This window comes from Leuciscus leuciscus, assembly GCF_965113295.1.
Source record: "Leuciscus leuciscus genome assembly, chromosome: 21".
NCBI lineage: Eukaryota > Metazoa > Chordata > Actinopteri > Cypriniformes > Leuciscidae > Leuciscus > Leuciscus leuciscus.
The window spans coordinates 1,901,224-1,923,976 of NC_138745.1; the positions used below are offsets into that span (position 1 = coordinate 1,901,224).

A 22,753-nucleotide genomic window follows, 5' to 3' on the forward strand; every position below is an offset into this window, starting at 1 on the left:
CTTCCGCCCCTTCAGTCAAATCGTCGGTTTTCGGTTATAATCGGACGCTTCCGGAAAAGATACACAGTTCAATGGAGTTCAGGTTGATTCTTGAACCCTATTCATTCAAACGATCCGATTCAAAAGAGCAATTTGTTCACATCAATACAATGCCACAGGACAATATTCAAAAGATTCGGGATTGTTTCGAGTTGATGATGGCGTTAGGCTGAATATACGTGGCTTTATGAGTCAAAACAAATGACATTCAATTTTCAAAACAAGCAGTTTTTCCCATTAAATCTTTATTTGAGGCCGTAGCACCATCCAAAAGCTCAGTTCAAAGCAAACCCAACACCTCTGGCTTTAAAATGAAGTGGTTATTATTGTTTTTTTGTTTTATTTATTGTCTGCTTGGTTCTCTCCATAAAATTAACACCTCACCAATTTACATTTTGATATTAATAAAGTAACACTGGTCAAAACTCTCCGCTGAAAAGTTGTTCAGGATGATTGATTAATATTTGGCCTGTCCAAGTTTCAGCCGATCATTCACACCAATCAAAAAATGAAAACCCTCAAATCAATCAAACGGTAGATGAAGTTTCAGAAGAAAAGAAAAATCCTAAAAATAAACGGCATAATAATCTTTGAGAACATTTGTACGGTTTATTTTTTGGTTCTTTAAGAAGCCATTTACAGTGATAAAGGCAGTGTCAATACTGTACGCTGACAGACAGTGGCGGTTCCCATGTGTTGAGCTGGTTTAAACTATAACTTTTCCATCTTTCAAACATTGAAATTGTGTTTTCTGAACCTAATTAGACAAGCGGTTTGGGGAACCGCTAGATTATGACTGGCCTTCTTTAACAAATGATTATTGCATGAAGAAATCCAGCAAAAACATTTTTTTCCATTCAATTTTATCCTACGGAGCAACAAACACTCCTTTAATCTTCTTGAAAACATGTACATTTAATCAGATTGAAAATACTCTTACAAACAAAATCAATATTCATCATAAGAATCAGTCCCTGCCTGTTAGCATTGCCTGACGAGGCAATTTCAGCTCGTTTGTGATGCCGTCGGTCAAATCATAGCACACGTTTCATGTAGAAAACTTTCATTTATACAGAATAATAAAAAAGGGTAAGACAAGATGCATAAAACAGGAATCCGAAAAGCCACGGTAAGGCCTGGGCTTGAATCCAGAGCACCTGATGTGACCAGGAACGGATCTCATCTTCCGCACTCACTCGTCTCACTCGTCCTCAGCGTCTCGCTCCGGTGCGAGACCCTTACGCCGGCAGACTCAGCTTCTTTCCTTTCAACACTGAAGAGAGACGGACAACAATCAGATTAGAACAAGATTTATTAAGGAGGTCCTATTATACCCTTTTACAAAGTCTTGGTCTCTACTAGAACAGGTTTTCCTGCTTGAATGTTGATTATTTTCCTCATATTGTTGCGGCTCCTCTCTTCCCAGTCTGTCAGTAACGCTGTTTACTTCCTGTCTCTATGAAGCCCCTCCTCCTGAAAAGCACACTGTGCTCTGATTGGTCAGCTGGAGCAGTGTGTTATGATTGGTCGAGCGCTTTGAGTGTGTTTGGGAAATGCCCCGCCCCTTAATCACCAGTTTAACACACTACTAACTAACTCAACCAGGCCCCGCCCCTTTATTATGCGCATTAATTATTTAAATGAGGAATATTGTGACGTGTTCGTTCCCAAAATGATTGGTTATTTGTATAGCCTAACTAAAAGTGTCAAGCATCGCAAAAAGTAGCAGTTCTATTTCAAACTGGCAACAGAAACGCTTTTCTAAAACATTCTACTCTTAAAATTCTATTGGTCTTGAGTATTTAAATTTAGTGACACAGGAATATGCCAAAGGTTTTTTTTGTGCTTTAAGTCATAAAGCTGCAACATCCAGACGGTGATTCTTCAGTGAACCGACATGAACATTTTGGCCGATAACGATAACCGACAACTCTTTATATTTGAAAGCCGATAACCGATATATTGGCCGATAAATCTAAACTCTGAACTTTACTGTATTTTCCTTTAAAGGATTAGTTCAGCCCAAAATGAAAATTTCCTAATAATTTACTCACCCCAATGCCATCCAAGATATCCATGTCTTTCTTTCCTCAGTGGGAGAGAAATTATGTTTTTGGAGGAAAACATTTCTGGATTTTTCTTCTGACAATGGACTTCATTGGTTACCATCGTTTTTAAGTCCAAATCAATGCAGTTTCAAAAGTCTTTGAAGTGTTTAAACGGGCTGTACGCGATCACAGCTGAAGAAGAGGTTGTTATCTGGCGAAACGATAGGTCATTTAAAAAAAAAAAAGATAATTTATAGACTTTTTACCTTCAATAGTTGGGATTGAGCTGATCAACAAACGGACAGGGAACTACGTCATCACGTTGAAAGGTCGCGCCGGCGCCGGCAGAAGTACCGCCCCACTGTTTACAATGCGACCGTACGTAGGAGGATAGTTCAAATAGTATTGTTTGCTATTATATATATAGTAATAGTATTCAGTGAACATGAATATGAATAGTATATGAATAACATTCTGATGAATATGAATAGTAGTTCAAATAGTATTGCCGGCGCCGGCGTGACCTTTCAACGTGATGACGTAGTTCCCTGTCCGTTTGTTGATCAGCTCAATCCCAACTATTGAAGGTAAAAAGTCTATAAATTATAATTTTGTGTGTGGAAATGACCTATCGTTTCGCTAGATAACAACCTCTTCTTCAGCTGTGATCGCGTACAGCCCGTTTAAACACTTCAAACACTTTTGAAACTGCATTGATTTGGACTTAAAAACGATGGTAACCAATGAAGTCCATTGTTAGAAGAAAAATCCAGAAATGTTTTCCTCAAAAAACATAATTTCTCTCCCACTGAGGAAAGAAAGACATGGATATCTTGGATGGCATTGGGGTGAGTAAATTATTAGGAAATTTTCATTTTGGGGTGAACTAATCCTTTAAGTGATTCCAATTCAAACCCATCATGTTGAACAGTGGCATCTGAAGTGTCTCAGCTGAAGGAAATAACACATTATTTATCGGCTTTAATATAACAGCCAAATGTTCTTATCGGGCCGATAACGATAACATTATTGTGCATCCCTAATTCTCAGCCTTTTTTACTCCATAGAAATACTTAAAGACAATATTTAATCTTTGGCAAAGAGATTCACGGAAGAAGAAAATCGCAGTTTCGGTTTCTCAGCATGTGACTGAAGTCACACTTTCATGTGCATGTGCTCTATAGTCATTATATTCCATAATTGCTAGTTCATAACTAGGCATGCATGATATATCGGCCACCATATCGGTATCGGCCGATATATGTTCATTTTCAATGTTATCGGCCCGATAATAAAATTTGGCTGATATATTAAAGCCGATAAATAATGCATTATCTCCTTCAGCTGAGACACTTCAGATGCCACTGTTCAACATGATGGGTTTGAATTGCTTGAAATATGATTGGAATCACTTCAAAAAGGAAAGTAGAGTTCAGTGCAACATGTGCAGCGCAAGTCTGTCATATCGGCTACATAACATTATCATGAGAACATCATTATAATTGTGTGCTTGGGAAATGATGAGACTTTAGTTTTTGTAATCAGGCTCTCAAAAATTATATAAAAAATGTAATTTAGATTGATCTGCCAATATATCGGTTATCGGCTTTCAAATATATAAAGAATTATCGGTTATCGGCCAAAATGTATATATCGGTGCATCCCTATTCATAACCATTTGCACTAATAAGTAAAACAAACACCACATCTAAAGGGTTTTTAAAGCAGAAATCAGGAAACACACCTTTTGTTACGTATAGATAGAAGAAATCACAGTAGAGGATCGTCTGAACGACGCCGGCGACGATGGCGATCATGTCGAAGAAGCCTTCGAAGTAGAAGCGCCAGATCCAGTTGATGAGATACAGGGCTCGGTACAGGCCGAGGAAGAACAGGTAGTGTGTGGTGATGGTCTCCGCTTCTCCAGTCTTGCTGATCATGAACAGCTGAGGAAGAATGGCCACCGACTCCAGATAGATGGAGAAAGTCCACAGGATCTAGAACCAAGAGATAACACTCCATCCATTAATACTTACACTTTCTCTTCTATTCTATATTTAATTTAATATTTAATTTAATATTCAACAATAATATCCATTAATACTAACACTTTCTCTTCTATTCTATATTTAATTTAATATTCAACAATAATATCCATTAATACTAACACCTTCTCTTCTATTCTATATTTAATTTAACATTTAATTTAATATTCAACAATAATATCCATTAATACTTACACTTTCTCTTCTATTCTATATTTAATTTAACATTTAATTTAATATTCAACAATAATATCCATTAATACTAACACTTTCTCTTCTATTCTATATTTAATTTAACATTTAATTTAATATTCAACAATAATATCCATTAATACTAACACTTTCTCTTCTATTCTATATTTAATTTTATATTTAATTTAATATTCAACAATAATATCCATTAATACTAACACTTTCTCTTCTATTCTATATTTAATTTAACATTTAATTTAATATTCAACAATAATATCCATTAATACTAACACCTTCTCTTCTATTCTATATTTAATTTAACATTTAATTTAATATTCAACAATAATATCCATTAATACTAACACTTTCTCTTCTATTCTATATTTAATTTAACATTTAATTTAATATTCAACAATAATATCCATTAATACTAACACTTTCTCTTCTATTCTATATTTAATTTAACATTTAATTTAATATTCAACAATAATATCCATTAATACTAACACTTTCTCTTCTATTCTATATTTAATTTTATATTTAATTTAATATTCAACAATAATATCCATTAATACTAACACTTTCTCTTCTATTCTATATTTAATTTAATATTTAATTTAATATTCAACAATAATATCCATTAATACTAACACTTTCTCTTCTATTATATATTTAATTTAACATTTAATTTAATATTCAACAATAATATCCATTAATACTAACACTTTCTCTTCTATTATATATTTAATTTAACATTTAATTTAATATTCAACAGTAATATTGATCTCCTGCATTGACACCATTATATGAGAACTGAACGATGACATCACGGTTTTCTCCAGAGAGGCTCTATATATATATATATATATATATATAAACTAAATTAATAACTTTTTTACAACAAAAAATGAACCATAACTGAGCTTACTTAAGCTGGACTGTGACGCTATTTTCTTCTGGAAACAAACTCTGTTGCATTATTTTCCTGATATCTCTGTAAAGCTGCTTTGAAACACTGTGTTGTAAAAAATAAATGTGACTTGACTATATCTATTTATAAAAAAATTAAAATAAAGTACATGTACTGCGTTAGATTAAACTGGGAAGGGTCACAGCACTTGCATATTGTTGTCCTATTGTTAGTTTCACTGCTTCTAATGTTCTCATTTGTAAGTCGCTTCTGTTAAATGATTAAATGTAAATGTAAGTAACGGTGACGTGAGCATGTGTTTTCAATAGCGCTGCACGATTAATCACAATTTACATGAAATCGCACTTAAATTGATTTGGCTTATTGCGATTATGAAATGACAAAGTCTGTGATTGTGTGTAATGTGCGGCTTGTCAGTGACGTACGGCTCAGGAAACGTGGCTCACTCTGAAAGACAGTTGAGCGCCCTCTGGTGATCAGAGGGATGTGTGTGTGTGTGTGTGTGTGTGTGTGTGTGTGTGTGTGTGTGTGTGTCGCCCTCTGGTGTTCAGATGGAGCATTTACTACCGATCAGCCGCTGCACTGATAATCTGCGAATAAAATAATCGCGTTCTTTGCCAAATTAATCGTGCAGCTCTAGTTTTGAACCTGTGAATACATGAGTGCACTTTAGCTCTCTCTCTCTCTCTCTCTCACCTCCAGAGGAGAGAAGTCATGGTTGACGAGGAACGCCAGGCCTCCGACTGGGACCACCAGGAACTCCACCCTGAAAGTGTCGTGGTTTCCATCATACGTGGCCTTGAACTTGGCATATATCAGGTAAACCGTGGCATAGGCACATGCGATATAGATGATCTACATGAGGAACATGCAACAAAACAACATTACAAGAAAAATCCAGTGCTCTTTGTCTATGTTTTTAGACAGAAAAATTCTATGTTATGAATTATTACATTTTTTGTACACCCTCTGGACTTTTGTGGCACTTGCGATATGAACACACACAGAAATCGTGGTCATGATTGGAAAGAGTTCATCGGTCATTAAGAAAAAGGTCAGACCTGTGATCTCTGTGGTCAGAAATTACATTCCCATAGGAGATTAATGGGAAATGTGAGAAATACAAAAACAAAGAGGATTTCTAATCGGTTTAAAAAGAAAAAAAAGAAAAATCAGCCACAATGAAGATTTTGATCATGTCTAAAAAATATGTCAAAACAGAAAACCTCATAAAATTAGGTAATTATGTTTGAAAACACTGTTATAAGCAACTAGGGAATATAAGGCTGATTTGCATTTATGTCATTAAAGTCCTTAAAATCAGTAGATTTAATTATTGTACACACACACATACACACACACACACATTTGATGCTCTATTTTTAACTTAAACACTGAATATGTTCAATTGTTAAAAGTTTTTTTATATATATTTATTATTTTATTTTTAAATTAGTATGCATTACTTGAATATTGAATATAATATTGAGGTGAATATTGTCTAGTATCTATGTAGTAATGTAGTAATCACATATGATATGTGTGTGTGTGTGTATGTATATAAATAAAGTATAAATAAATAAATAAATATATATATATATATTTATATATATATATATAGTATAAATAAATAAATTATATATATATATATATATATATATATATATATATATATGTATATATATATATATATATATATATATAAAGTATAAATAGATAAATATATGTGTATATATATAAATAAAGTATAAATAAATAAATAAATGTGTGTATATATATATATAAATAAAGTATAAATAAATAAATATATATATATATATATATATATATATAAAGTATAAATAGATAAATATATATGTGTGTATATATATAAATAAAGTATAAATAAATAAATAAATATATAAATAAAGTATAAATAAATAAATAAATATATATATATGTGTGTATATATAAATAAAGTATAAATAAATAAATACATGTGTGTATATATAAATAAAGTATAAATATATATATATATATATATATATATATATATATATATAGTATAAATAAATAAATAAATAAATATATATAAAATGGCATAAGTATACAGTATACAACACACATATTATATTACATAGTATAGAAAAAAGTCTGTTTTGAACATTAGAGGGTTACAGGAGTATTTTTACTGGCAGATAATCTGTAATGTCCAAAACCATTTGACAAGATTATTTTTCAGTGACATCAGCAATAAAAATCTGACAATAATTGCATAATTCACTTTGTGTGGAGTAAACACACATCCATATCCTAGAGTCAACAAACCCTGATTATCTTTTAACTGATTTCCTCCATTCATGTTTCCACAAGCTTTCTCTTCATTAGCGCCGACACATACTGAACCTCAATATACAGAGAGAATAAGAAGAAGACATGAATGTGTGCATGTTTTAAGAGGAAGGATGTTGAGATTCACCTTCATGAAGGAGTTGTAGAGGGAGATGAAGGCCGTGAGCAGGTCCAGGTAGCGAGTGGTGAACACCAGAGCAAACAGAATCTGACTCTTCCCAGATATCCCTGAAACACAAACAACAACAAGATGCACATCAACACAGTTCAGTCTCATGTACAGACCAGTTCACAGTCAGAAACATGCATAATGCTGCTAAAGCATGCACACATGTACAGTTACAGTACAGTACAACATCACAGGCACTGTTTACGTCAAATTAATAATATTCTAATGACATCCTGCTGCCACGTCACAGGTCAGAGCATGCAATCAGAATGAATGAACGTTATCTAGAGTCTGATAACATACAGTGCAAAACTCCAAAGTTTATAACATTCAGTTTGTTTAAAGCACTAATGCTTTTGTTTTAAATGTCATGCAACTCAGTCTAAAACTATAGCGCTAGATGTAACTTTTGAGTGATCACAACCGTGCATGATTAAACACACACACACACTACTGTCATTAAACACCAACACATGCCAACAATCATCCTTCAGCATTATTCCCACAAACGAGGCCTAGTGCATGAGTTAATGAGCGGATCAGCTGCACTATAGAGCCTGATCAGCCGAACACACACTGAACTCATGAGTGAATTACACTGGAACACACTCTCACAAACACAACGACTGCATCGTTTCTCACCTGCACACGACCTGGTCTTCCAGATCTTCGTTAGGAGGATGATGATGGCTGCTAAATGGGACAGATCCCCCGTCAGCCTGAAGATGTTCATGTTTCTTTGGGTTGTTGAGATGTGTGAAGGGAACGACGCTTTAAAGTGCTGATGTAAATCCCGCTAACGGCGTTATAAACACGGGTTTCGCGACTGAAAGATGGCGAGAGCAGCGCGACGTGGCCCGGGGACGTGGCCGACACTGAGAGCCTGACTGCGGGTTGGCTGAGACACGGGATGATGCTGGAGATCCGCGTTGGGAGGAAAATATCGCTGGAAAATAAATGTGTTGACTGCGCATGCGTTGTCTTCCTGTAGGGGGCGCGAGGAGGCCCAAAACACCGACTCACTGGCGCCGCAGAACTGAGAGAAATCCAGGCAGAACTGAGAGGAATTAAAGGAGAACTGAGAGGAATCAAGGCAGAATTGGCAGGAAAAATCAGAGTTGCGAGAAATAAAGTCTGAATTGCGAGAAATAAAGTCAGAATTGTAAGAAATAAGGTCAGAATTGCAAAATAAAGTCAGAATAGAGAGAAATAAAGTCTGAATTGCAAGAAATAAAGTCAGAATTGTAAGAATTAAGGTCAGAATTGCTAAATAAAGTCAGAATTGTAAGAATTAAGGTCAGAATTGCTAAATAAAGTCAGAATTGTAAGAAATAAGGTCAGAATTGCAAAATAAAGTCAGAATAGAGGGAAATAAAGTCAGAATTGTGAGAAATAAAGTCAGAATAGAGAGAAATAAAGTCAGAATTGAAAGAATTAAGGTCAGAATTGCAAAATAAAGTCAGAATAGAGAGAAATAAAGTCTGAATTGCAAAAAATAAAGTCAGAATTGTAAGAATTATGGTCAGAATTGCTAAATAAAGTCTGAATTGCGAGAAATAAAGTCAGAATTGTAAGAAATAAGGTCAGAATTGCAAAATAAAGTCAGAATAGAGAGAAATAAAGTCTGAATTGCAAGAAATAAAGTCAGAATTGTAAGAATTAAGGTCAGAATTGCTAAATAAAGTCAGAATTGTAAGAAATGAGGTCAGAATTGCAAAATAAAGTCAGAATAGAGGGAAATAAAGTCAGAATTGTGAGAAATAAAGTCAGAATAGAGAGAAATAAAGTCAGAATTGAAAGAATTAAGGTCAGAATTGTAAAATAAAGTCAGAATAGAGAGAAATAAAGTCAGAATAGAGAGAAATAAAGTCAGAATTGTGAGAAATAAAGTCAGAATTGAGAGATATAAAGTCTGAATTGCAAGAAATAAAGTCAGAATTGTAAGAAATAAGGTCAGAATTGCAAAATAAAGTCAGAATTGTAAGAAATATGGTCAGAATTGCAAAATAAAGTCAGAAGAATAGAGAGAAATAAAGTCAGAATTGTGAGAAATAAGGTCAGAATTGCTAAATAAAGTCAGAATAGAGAGAAATAAAGTCATATTTCAAGTATTTAAATGTGTCAATTAAGTATAAATCAGCATATGTCCTACAAAAAAGTAAACATTTTTTGCCATTAATCCTAGGCGACTGTGATTGGTCCATCCTCACCGACGCGGAGAAAAGGAACACGTGACACGTGACTCCAGCAGAATTATGATATGATCTTCCCTTCCTCTCGTTTCTATATTTCTGTGGAGTTGTGTCCTGGGAAGGGTGTGAGGTTTACTGGATCCTGTTCATGAGGATCTGTGGAGTTCAGAATCCAACACACCCAAACCATGTCATCGCTGAAACTGTAATGCAGAAATACCTACAAATACAACGTAATTCTTATCAAATGAACAGTAAAAAATACAGATTTAAAAAAAAAAAATTCTATATTTATGATGTGCAAATGTCAAGCGGATGAATGAGTTGATATTCCCCTTTGCTTTTTATCTCTACATTTATTCTAGAGGGAAAGTTTCAAAATTTGAGTACATAAAATTCAGGCTTATTTAGCATTTTAACACTTCAAAGAAAATCGAAATAAACAATTAAAAAGGCTCAATCTTTCATAACATATTATTTGAAAGCAGAAAATTGTCTGTGTAAATGGCTTTATTTTAGCTTTGCATAATAACATCATAAATGCAGCAGAATTAGCAGACAGAACAATATTCTGCTTCACACTGAGACCAGAAGTAGATTTATCACAGAGCAAACTTATAAACAACGTCAGGAGAATGAAATCACTTGATTTACACCATGAAAAATGTGTTTACAAACCAAACCCTGCAATCAACTATCAACTACATACACTTATGGTCAGACACTTTGTGTTGTGCACATAAAAACAGACATGATTTTACTTCATATGTTAAATTCATTAAGTATAAATGTCTTGCATTGGTCCTAAGATGTTCAGACAATTGCATGAGAAGTTCAGTTTATACGAACAAAACAAACACCGAGAACATGAGGGGAGGCACAATATGAGATTCTGAGTTAATACCTCCATATATTTACAAAACTAATATGTTCTATTAGATATGATCTTTTGTTTTTCGACTCCACCTGTAGTACGGTTACAGTACAGTCCATGAGCTGGAAGAAGATAGCATTTGTTTCTCAAAGTTTTAATTTTCCTGAGATGTAACAGACAAACTACACTCTCAAAAATGCAGGAAATTTGGGTCAAATATGGACAAACCCAACCATTGGGTTAAAAATGTAACCCAACGGCTGGGTTAGTCCATATTTGACCCAAATTTGGGTCGAAACCAGATTTGTTAGTGTGTAAGCCCTTTGGTTTTTAACTTGGGTTTGATGTGGAGTCTTCAGTCCTCCTGAGGTTTGAGCACGAACACGGCGTCGTCCAGCATGTAGTAATCCCTGTACATGTCTCCCTCACACAGGTACGGCAGGCGTGTGACGGCCTCCAGCTCGAAGCCCATCTTCAGGAACACATCCGAGGTCAGCTGGGTCACCTGATCTTCCCACGACTTGCCCTCCACCCTGATGTGCTCCTTGGGTCGCACCCAGCTCCCGCCTGAAAGATGATGAAAGGTCAGCAGGTCAGAATCACCAACTATACTACGGTCACTCACCACACATCAACACAACGATGATCAGAGGCTTTATTATTTAAGACTCTGTCAGGTTTTTGCAGGAAATAAAGTCATCATTGTGAGAAATAAAGTCAGAATTGCAAGAGTCAAAATTGCAAAAATAATGAAGTCAAAATTGTGAGAAATAAACACAGACTTGTGAGATATATACTCAAAATTGCGAGAAATAGTGTCAGATTTCGCAATTCTGACTATTTCTCATAATATTGAGTTTATTTCTCACATTTCTGACTTTATTTTGAGTGAGAAATAAAATCAGAATTGCAAAAAATTGTGAGGAAAAAGTCAGAATTCCAAGATATAGTCGAAATTGAGAGAAATAAAATCAGAATTGCAAGAAAAACTCAGAATTGCAGGTCAAAATAGCGAAAATAAGTCAGAACTGCGATAGAATTGCAAGAGAAAGTCAGAATTGTGATAAATAAACTCAGACTTATGAGAAATAAACTAAAAATTGCAAGAAAAAACTCAATTACGAGAATAAGAACATTTCTCAAGTCATGAATCAGAAAACTCACCAAATAAAAAAACAATTAAAGTCACCATGAAATAAAAATGGATAATTCTTATTTTTTACAGAATATTGCAGTGTTTATTATAAATGATTTATCGGTGCATATCATTAAATGTTCCTCATAATGTTGAATCCCAATAAGTTCCTCTTGCAGCATCTCTTCTCTTCTCTGATGATGTGGGCGGGGCTATAACCTGTCACTCACATGAGATCAGCCAATAGCAAACCACAACCATCCAATCAATTCCACACAGACACAATCAAGCCCCGCCCACATTTGTTCTTGTTCCAGAAGCGTTTCACTCGGATATACGTCATAATAGAGAAGAAAACACTAGCGCAACTTCACTTTCATGCCGAAATATTGCATTCACTGGCAAGTCAACAAATTCTAAGTATTTCCTCTAAGTATTTTACCTTTGTAAGCGTGATGTAGATAATGCACCTACTAGCAGACACTCATGAATTGATCAGTAGTTCTGGTTTCAGCGATCATCTTACCCGTCTCCACATAGGGCTGAAAGGGCACAACGGCTGCTAAGACGAGCCGTCCCGTTCCTGGCACCAGGGACTTCTTAATGTCCTTCAGGAGTTTCAGAGGCTCATCGCAGCGATCCAGCAGGTTCAGGCAGCTGATCAGGTCGAACTGGAAACCGGTTCTGTGCCATTCATCCACTCCCAGCAAGCTGAGGATTCAAAGTCAAGCACAGATTCCCCTCATAGCTTGAACAATGTGCAGCGAATCCTCACTCAGAGGCATCTTTAGCTGGAACTAGGGATGCACCATATCGGTATCGGCCGATATATGATCATTTTTTATGTTATCATTATCGGTTTGATAAGAAAATTGTTTTTTGTAATCAGGCTCTAAAAAGTTATATAAAAATGGCCATTATATCGGGTTTCAAATATAAAGAATTATCGGTATCGGCCAAAATGTTCATATCAGTGCATCCCTATTTTTATTATATTAGACAATAGGCATATAGAAAATGATATGCTGGGAGGAAGCGTATGTATTATTTACACTAAAATCAATTTACAATTAACTGAAGGACAGCAAGAGCACAAATGACACATCATTAGATTATTTTCATTTCACATTCAGCAGTTTAAATATTACTCTTCTGTATTCACTGCAAAAAAATTATGTTCTTCCTCAGTAATTCTGTCTTGTTTTGCAGTGCAAATATCTACAGTACTGTGCAAAAGTCTTAGGCATGTTAATATGGTTAATATAGGCATAAAAAAAAGATTTTAAGTCAGTTATTTATATCTTTTGCTGTAGTGTGTCAGTAGGAAATATCAGTTTACATTTCCAAACATTCTCTTTGCCATTAAATCCAGTGAGATTTCTGACACACTACAGCAAGAGATATAAATAACTGACTTAAAACCATTTTTTGGGGGGGGGGGGGATATTAACATGCCTAAGACTTTTGCACAGTACTGTATATATAAAGATTTTTCATATCGGTGCATCCCTACCTGTAACTCTTCCTCTGTAGGTGCCACTTCATGGGCGTCGAGACCTCAGTGGTGAACACCTGGTTAAAGTGAGATCCCATCACTTCTGTGACGCCTCCATCACCGGCTCCCAGATCCAGCATCCGATGTCCTTTCCATTCGGGCTCGATCCGGAGGAGACGCCGGAACTGATCCTTGGAAAACACAAACATGGAGCCGCGGCCCAGAAACCTGTGGACCAACGGGACAAACTAATGATCTCTGCAACAATCAATCAACACTTTAACTTTAGCTGGACTTTATTCTAGATCTGCTGTAATCTCCTGTTATCATTGTAAAGCTGCTTTGAAACAATATATGTGACCCTGGATCACAAAACCAGTCACGAGTCGCACGGGTATCTCTGTGGCAATAGCCAAAAAAAAACATTGTATGGGTCAAAATTATCAAAAATCATTAGGATATTAAGTAAAGATCATGTTCCATGAAGATATTTTGTTAATTTCCTACCGTAAATATATAAAACATTTATTTGTGTGAGTGAATGCTGCACAATCCAGAACATTAATGAACAACTTTAAAGGAGATTTTCTCAATGTTTAGATTTTTTTGCACCCTCAGATTCCAGATTTTCATAGTTGTATCTCAGCCAAATATCGTCCTATCATAACAAACCAAACATCAATGGAAAGCTTATTTATTCCATTTTCAGATGATTTATAAATCTCAATGTCAATAAATTGACCCTTGTGACTGGTTTTGTGATGCAGGGTCACATAGGGCCCTATTTTAATGATCTGAAACGCAAGTATCAAACACGAAACGCAAGTAACTTTGTGGGCGGGTCTCGGGCGCTGTTGCTATTATACCGGCGGGATAAATGACTCTTGCTCCCGACGCAAATCTAAAATGTGTTGGTCTGAAGTAGCTTCATTACTCATAGGTGTGGTTTGGGCGTAACGTGAAATAAACCAATCAGAGCGTCATCTCACATTCCCTTTAAGAGCAGGCGCGCTTGTTCCATGGCGGATTGCTATTATAACGGCGGATTTGCCAGACGCACGCCAGTAGCGGTTCACAGCCGAGGAGACCGACGTTCTCGTCAGGGCCGTAAAACACAGAGAAGTGACATTGGGGATGGAGAAACACTCCCAAATTAGCTTCGGTTAAACAGGCGAATGATAATTTGGGTAAATGTGTAAGCTAGATTTATGCCTATTTTTTCACATCTTCATGGACACAACAATGATTTCCCTCGTGTGGTAATATTTTTCCTTGTAATAATGTAGCCTATGATTTGCAAAAATAAAAACTGCTGCGTCTGTGTGTAGATGAGAGAAGCAAAGTGTGTGTGCGTTGTGCACACGCTACATTATGGCCAAGCATGCGCCCTTAAAATAGCCTCTGAATAACACCACTGACTTTAGACTAGGTTTCTCCTGGTCAGTGGCGGAATTGTTTTCTGAAACTGCAAAATAGCACCAGGGAACGTTTGCGCCTGAACACGCCTCCTCTTTGCGCTGAACCGCCCCCGGGAGCGCAAGTTCATTCCCTAATTTACCGACGTGCGTCTGTAGAGGGAAAGCACATGGAAAGCGCTGTGCGCGGGTGCAAAATAGGAATGATACATGCGTCAGTGTACAAAGTCAATTGCGCTGGGTGCGAGATAAGGCCCATATAGTTAAAAGCACTGTATAAATGAAGATGACTTGACAGGATCGGATGACGAAGCACACATGAGAACAGGCACTGGAGAGAATCAGGGATGGTTACCCGTTGATTGAGGTGCGAGAAACGATGGGGCTGAAGATGGTGGAGAAGAGCGAGTGGTAAAGCTGTGTGAAAAGCCAGCTGGATTTCTCCTCGCTCTTCTGGAGGAACGCCAGCGTCTCCTCATCCAGACGACTCTGAACAAACACTGAGCGGACTCTTTCTCCCAGCAGCTCTGGACTGCAGCGGTACCACTGTGAAGACATCGACACTCAGACTTCAGCAAGTGCTGGTTCATCATCTCACATGAAACGACCAATAAATAAGTATTAAGTTCCTTTGCAAAAAAAATTAATTAGGGATGCACCGATATGAACATTTTGGCCGATACGATAATTCTTTATATTTGAAAGCCGATAACCGATATATTGGCCGATAAATGTAACATTTTGAGAGCCTGATTACAAAAACAAAAGTCTCTCCATCAAATCCATATCCCAAGCTAGGGATGCACCGATATGAACATTTTGCCCAATACCGATAACCGATAATTCTTTATATTTGAAAGCCGATAACCGATATATTGGCTGATCAATCTAAATCCAAATTGTTATATAATTTTTGAGAGCCTGATTTCAAAAACAAAAGTCTCATGTCACAAGCACACAATTATAATGATGTTCTCAACCAAATCAATCACTATTTGTCATGATAACTAAAATAGGACATGGTTTGTAGTAATTTATTGACGTCCATTCATCCGCCTTTCATGTTGCTTATACCATATGGGACGGAGGAGAATATGTCAAATAAATATATGAAAAGACCTTCTGGGAACGTTACGGGATGGTTTGGGGAACGTTCTGCAAACCTAAAAAAAACACGTAATATTTCTGTAACGAAAACTTTCCTGGCTAACCAAAAACAAACGTTTCAAATACACGTTTTGGCAACTTTCTGGAAACCCACAATTAACGTTCCCAGAATGTTCTAAGAAACCAAAGATTGTTTGCTGGGACGGTATTTTGATATGCATTATGGTAATGAATGAAATGACGCCCAAATCATTGGTAATACCATGGTACTTTTCATACACACTATTTTTTAACATTATGTAATTACAAGGTGCTCCAATGGACATCTCTACTAATTGTCAATGTATGAAACCATGGCATCAAAAACCATAGTTTAGACAGACAGACAGACAGACAGACAGACAGACAGATAGACAGATAGATAGATAGAAGATAGATAGACAGACAGACAGACAGATAGATAGAAGATAGACAGACAGAGACAGACAGACAGACAGACAGACAGACAGATAGAAGATAAACAGACAGACAGACAGACAGAGACAGACAGACAGACAGACAGACAGACAGACAGAGACAGATAGATAGAAGATAGACAGACAGAGACAGACAGAGACAGACAGACAGACAGACAGACAGACAGATAGACAGATAGATAGATAGATAGATAGATAGATAGATAGATAGAACCACAATAGTGATCATTTCAAATTGGTAATAGTAATACCATGGTATTTTGCTATATCATGTACCATAGTATTGACGTGGTAATCCAGATGGACTTCAAGGAATACCATGGTAAATGTCCAAAATGTCCAAAAAACATAATAATACCTTAGTACTTTTTGTCAGTCTAAATGCAACCACAACAGTGATGGTTTGATACAAACTATGGTACTGAAAACTGTACTAGTATTTAGATGGTGAACAAATGAAGGTACAGAAAGCATCATTTCTTGTTGATAAATCTCAACATCTGCTAAGGAGCTTCTCACCTGCTGGGCTTCATGTCCAGGTGTTTCAGTCTCAGTCTCCATGTTCATGAACAGAGATCGAGCCAGTGGACTGCGAATATACTTCCCAGTCCACATCTTTCGCATCACCAGGAGGAAAGACACGTAAAACAGGAGCCAAGCGATGAAGATCAGGATCCTCATCTGTGGATGACACATAGTGAACAACTGACTGACTGAGGCAATGTGAGAGACTCGTCCAGAAACATGTATGACCAGCCCGCTATTCGACAGACTAACAAATAAACAAACCTGAAGGTGTGGTGCTGTTTAGACACACACATCTTTGTTAAGTATAATCTGAAGGACAAACACATTTGGCACAAATCAGCGGAGTCCCTTTGGAAGAAAAAAAAAAATTAAGTTCACTTCCTGATTGTGTTACATTTAATAGAAGTCGACGAATCACGTGAGCGGTCATGTGTGACATCACCGCTAGGCGGCGCGTGTCACTGGCGAGATTAAAGTATACTGTAAAATATGAACGTTTTACACTTTCAGTGTTCTTGAAGTTATTTGACAAACAGATGACTGAATACATAGTTAAAAGAGACTTACACGGACACAAAAACTTGCAACACAAGATGAAAATGTGAATGGAAACAGATCCTCAAAAATATAAAGAAATCGATGCCTGGATTAATAATTATATTTAAAAAAAAATCTGGGTTGAATGGCTCCATCACAGTTCAACACACGAACCTCTAAAAAAAAGACAATTAAAAAAAAAAAGTCTGTGAAAAATTATGGTAATAGAAATAGAAATGTTTTTTTTAACACATTTAAAAACCTGGATAATATTACTTTTCTTTCTGTATTCTAAAAAGACAATTATTATACGACTGATGAGTGATGACAGCCCTATAGTTTTGAACAGAAATTAACGTGAACCTGCTAAAAGTGTGTATATAAATATCTAAGTATAGCTACATAAATAAAAATAAAAATGTCTCTCTCTCTCCCCCCCCCCCCCCCCCCTCCCTCTCCCCCTCCCCCTCTCCATCTCCCCCTCCCCCTCTCCATCTCCCCCTCCCCCTCCCCCTCTCCATTTATGATTATTATCAATGTTGAAACAGTTTGAGGTAAGATTTATTTTCTTAAAAGAAACTCTTACTTTTATTCAGCAAGGACACATTAAATTAGATCACTGAAGACTGGAGTAATGATGCTGAGAATTCAGCTTTATGTCACGGGAATAAATGACACTTTAAGATCTAATCAAATAGAGAACAGTTATTTCACAATATTACTGTTTTTACTGTGTTTTTGATCAAATAAATGCAGCATTGGAGAGCAGAAGAGACTTCTTTTTAAAAATATAAAAAATCCTGATGATTCCAAACTTTTGAGCGGTAGTGTAGCCTATGCAATGTCATATTTATGTATTTATTTATTTTCTATACAGCCAAATTGATTTCTGTGACTTTACTGAAATTCTTTGAAAGGGAAAATCGGGTAACTAGTTCTTGCACTTTAATTTCCTCGACCTCTTTTTTTGTTGAATTGTTTGTACGTTAAAATCGCAATGCAGACATTCTCGCGCGCACACACACACACACACACACACACACACACACACTCACTCTTAATCTAGTCACTCCTTGACCAAACATGTTTTAGAGCGCCAGCCAGACTTTACTATCAGAATTACCACAGCACTTTAAGAGAACAACTAGAAGAGTGTCTTTTATTTGACTAAAAGAACATTTGTTTGTGTCTCAAGGTCCGTTAAGTGGGACTTAAAATACAAAAAGGAAGCAGACTGAGTGTTTGACATCCTACAATGATGCCGATCCAGCTCCTGCTGCTTTACTTGACTGGATGAAAAGGCAAGTGTCAATAAGCCATTTTTTATTAATGATTCGTGTCCATAATCATGCTGTCATACTGCCAGTTTGAATACAAACTATTTGAATGATTTGAAAATCTCTGGGTCTTAGTGTCCTGAATTGCTGTGTTAAAGAGGACATATTATGCCCTTTTACAAAGTCTTTTGCATCGTACTATGACAGTTAAACAGCGAGTTAGATCGTTATACGAGAAACAACGCACCACTGTTTAGTTCCTGTCAGAGCCATAGAGAGAGAGAGAGTTGCGACACTCTCTGATGTCGCCGCTATGGCTGTCACGTGGTTCATGTAAGCCCCAATAGTTCCAAAACGTACGCTGGCTGTCATGTTCTTCTATGGGACAGACAGCAGCGATTGCATTATTGAACGGTAAATATAAAATAAAACACACACCCAAGTACTTTTTCAGCTGTTATTGCATTATTGCATTTTGTTAATGTCAGTTTTGCATTTGGAGATAAGTTTTAAGCTATATTTTTGGAGGGAAAAGCTTAGTGTTCATGTTCGCATGGGTAGTAGCACTGGCTTTAGCGGCTCTAACTTAACTTTTCCATATCATTCATCTGATGATGGACGTCTCATGATATTTATTTTAGCACAACTGGGCTGTATTAGGCTATTGATTCCCGTGATTTTGCTTATAAATTTAGATTTAGCCATTAGCCTACCTTTGTGATCACGCAAAGAGGTCTGCCGTGGCGGTCCGTTCAGAATTCGCTTAGAAGCTAGCTCACTTCTTCTGATGAAAGTGGCCATCCCCCGGGACCACAACGTGAAACATAATCCTGTTAAGACTAAGAATATTATTTTAAGATTAAGCCATACACATTATCAAAACTATAACAGATTAAAAACGAATTTAAGCATGGCTGATACAAATGAAGGTTTTCAAATAAAATATTTTTTATTAAACAATAACAGACAACAAAAATGTGTGCTTGTGTGTGTGAACAAGAAAAACAAAAACCAGGGGCAGGTGATCCATGAAACAGACAGGACTGGTGATGGCCATAACAATCCTAAAGGTCCAGCATTGTTCTCACAAGCCGCTTCACTCAAGACAATAATAACATAATGAAAAGTTAGTATATCCCAAAAAATTAAATAAAATAAAAGTTGCTATAAAGGTGGTAGCGATTCATTACCGAACTCTTAGCTGACGAAGTCGCGCTAGCTAACTAACGTTAGCTAGCAGGCAGTGCTTGAAAATTGGTTGAAACAACCAACATAAAATATAAATAATTACGCTGTGCATGTACAAATGAAGACCAGTATAAGCATCGCAAAGGGCCTCTGATACAATATAGACAGTTGACAATTCAAAAGAGGTCGACATTTCGGCAACTTAACTCTGGAACAACTCGACGCGCAGCAATGTAAGTGAATGGTGTCCAACGCCCAAATGACAGTGTTTGGAACTATTCCGATCTTCATATCCCGGAAGTAGGCGGTTAAAAGCGCCGCCATTATTTACAACGGAGGTCTATGGGAGTGTCGCAACTCTCTCTCTCTATGACTCTGGTTCCTGTGTATATGAAGCCCCTCCTTCTGAAAAGCACACTGTGCTCTGATTGGGCGGCTGGATCAGTGTGTTGTGATTGGTCGAGCGCTTCGAGTGTGTTTGGGAAATGTCCCGCCCCTTACCATAACCGCCAGTTTAACACACTACTAACTTACTCAACCAGGCCCCGCCCCTTTATTCTGCGTATGAATGATTATAATGAGGAATATTGTGACGTGTTCGTTCCCGGAAGAAACTCAAGACTACAATGGAGACGTTTCAGGAGTTCAGAAACACTGACACTGATATAGAGAAGAACTTTGTGCTTTGAAACTTTGCAGAGATTTTTGATGTTCAAACAGCAACATTACACACTAAAGAAAGATGAACATGTAAATAAGCATAAAAGGACCACTTTAATTTATTTACATTTACATTTATGCATTTGGCAGACGCTTTTATCCAAAGCGACTTACATTGCATTATCCTATACATTTCCTATACATTTATGATTGTCTTAAGGTAAAAGAATGCAAAAAAGTTCAAATTACTGAATATACTGCCTGATAAATGAACTTTAGTTAACTCAGTCTTTTTTATTTGCCAACAGCTCGAAGCTCAGTTCCTGCAGTTCCAGAGGATTTCCACAAGGTGGCATTACAGCTTCATAAACAAATCATGTGACCCAAACTCTAAATTGTTTGACTAATTTTTGTCTCTAAGAATGAGTTGTTTGTCTTTTTTTGTTCTCTATTACATTACTATGTAATGAATTCTGTATTAACTCTTAAACCATTATACTGAGCACACTTCACTCCACTTTGAGCTTGAAATAATCTTTCAATAGAAACTCTTTTAAAATGTCTTTCTGTAGCATTGACACTTACACAGCGTTGCTAGAAAAGTGTGCAAAACTCTGAGGACCAAACAATGCTGAAGGCAGCTTCACATTTACCTCAACTGCAACATAAAAGTTATTATTTTTGGTGCCTTGCAGTCACAACAAGATATTACAACTTTTTCAAATTTCAGATATGCCTGTTTCGATAACTGAATTATGTACTGTACGTGTTAAATCTTCAGCCTTATCCTTAAGTTTGCAATAAAGATTGAAATGTTTATAAATGTAAACTTTATTCTTTTTTTCAAATAGACAGATGAATTGATATGTTTCTCCAAGGGTTTCACCTCGTCTTTATGCTGGCTAATCAACACATACTCAACACACTGTTATTACTAGACAGCGATCAATAATATCTCTGAGCTTCTCAGTTCCTCAGCTTCTCGAGGAGAAACATCTGCAGAATCCATTAAAGGACCTGCGGGATCTCAGGGTATTTTTACAGAGCCGCTCTTGCCCTGAATTATGTGTCCATCATCCCGTCAGAAAACACACACACGGTCGCTGACATCACGGCTGGGAAACCTTTCACTCAATCTGTTCTTTCAAGAGTTATGGTAAGGGTTACTCTACACCACTGTCAATGACTAATTACTTATTACAGTTTTTCTCAGTCGCTTTGGTGCATTTCTCACATCACTATTTACATTTGCACAACAGTTAATGCAGTTCTCAAAACAATTAGTACAAACTGCAAAACCTAGTTGATAACATGCAAAAGCGTGTCACTTGCTCAAAATGGAGAGCTCATTCCTCAAAAGCAAGTATTCATGTCAATGAAAGTGTCAGTGTCATCAAGATGAAAAGTCCTGACACCATTGTTTATGAACAAGATAGTCAAATGGCTTTGTCATGTTTTCATTATGACAGTTTACTCTGTAAATGTTTTCCAATGCAAAAAAGTCAGATCTTGGTGACACTACCTGAAAATGCTCAAGACAGCACTATATACTATTTGCACAGCCATCTGGAAAATACAGTAAAGTTACACATTACTGTGTTTAGTGAGGAAACTGAGTACAAGACACTGAATATGTATGTTTCACATTTTTACTGCATATGCTCTTTGCAATTCTAATTTGTTCACAGCATTGTGCAAACGAACAAATACACCCTTATTTACAACAAACATAAACTCCCTTTGGGTAGAGCTGTGCAACACTGGAAACAATATTGCAGTGCATATTGGAACTGAACATACAACATACATAGTACTGTAATCATTCATGCACATTCAGACGTTCCTCTCGGTCTGGTATAGACTTTATATACTGTCTATGGGACATTTTCAAGAAAAAAAAGATTTTAATTTTTTTTTTAAATTTGCTTGACAGATTTTGACAACTAGTTCAACATTTGTGTATGTAATGACTCAAGCAATGAAATGAGGACTATTAGTTTTATATGGAATGACTATTCAGCACTCACAAGTATAGTTAATTTTGACTGACATGACATAAGCAAATGATAATGTTATAAAACAGCAGAGAGTTGTATGAAAGCAATTGATGCATG

General features: G+C 36.3%; 2 protein-coding genes across 4 annotated transcripts; both read right to left on the minus strand.

The window, feature by feature from the left end:
* Positions 1-634: 634 nt before the first annotated feature.
* kdelr2b (KDEL endoplasmic reticulum protein retention receptor 2b) lies at positions 635-8,674 on the minus strand. The gene is made up of 5 exons (XM_082152207.1): positions 8,398-8,674; positions 7,714-7,814; positions 5,952-6,110; positions 3,832-4,084; positions 635-1,312 (listed from the first exon to the last, which is right to left on the minus strand). Exons 1-5 carry the CDS (start codon positions 8,486-8,488, stop codon positions 1,278-1,280), a joined length of 639 nt encoding a protein of 212 aa, XP_082008333.1. The 5' UTR covers positions 8,489-8,674; the 3' UTR covers positions 635-1,277.
* Positions 8,675-10,439: 1,765 nt separating this feature from the next.
* Positions 10,440-17,397, minus strand: mettl9 (methyltransferase 9, His-X-His N1-histidine; the record flags this gene model as incomplete). Of its 3 annotated transcripts, XM_082152180.1 has the most annotated exons (6): positions 10,440-11,388; positions 12,483-12,667; positions 13,470-13,679; positions 15,222-15,412; positions 16,969-17,130; positions 17,239-17,397. In XM_082152180.1, 5 exons carry the CDS (start codon positions 17,128-17,130, stop codon positions 11,177-11,179), a joined length of 960 nt encoding a protein of 319 aa, XP_082008306.1. In that variant the 3' UTR covers positions 10,440-11,176. The 3 variants fall into 3 exon arrangements, with proteins under 3 accessions (XP_082008306.1, XP_082008305.1, XP_082008307.1); XM_082152179.1 differs by lacking the exon at positions 17,239-17,397 and having other exon boundaries at positions 16,969-17,145; XM_082152181.1 differs by lacking the exon at positions 17,239-17,397 and having other exon boundaries at positions 11,250-11,388; positions 12,399-12,667; positions 16,969-17,145.
* Positions 17,398-22,753: the final 5,356 nt, after the last annotated feature.

What these genes read in the sequence shown, in the direction of transcription:
- kdelr2b (XM_082152207.1), bottom strand. Translation starts at nt 8,488, where the DNA reads ATGAACATCTTCAGGCTGACGGGGGATCTGTCCCATTTAGCAGCCATC. An exon ending in GAAGACCAGGTCGTGTGCAG is followed by an intron (nt 7,815 to 8,397) that starts GTGAGAAACGAT and finishes TTTGTGTTTCAG; the next exon opens with GGATATCTGGGAAGAGTCAG. An exon ending in TCTACAACTCCTTCATGAAG is followed by an intron (nt 6,111 to 7,713) that starts GTGAATCTCAAC and finishes TTCCTCATGTAG; the next exon opens with ATCATCTATATCGCATGTGC.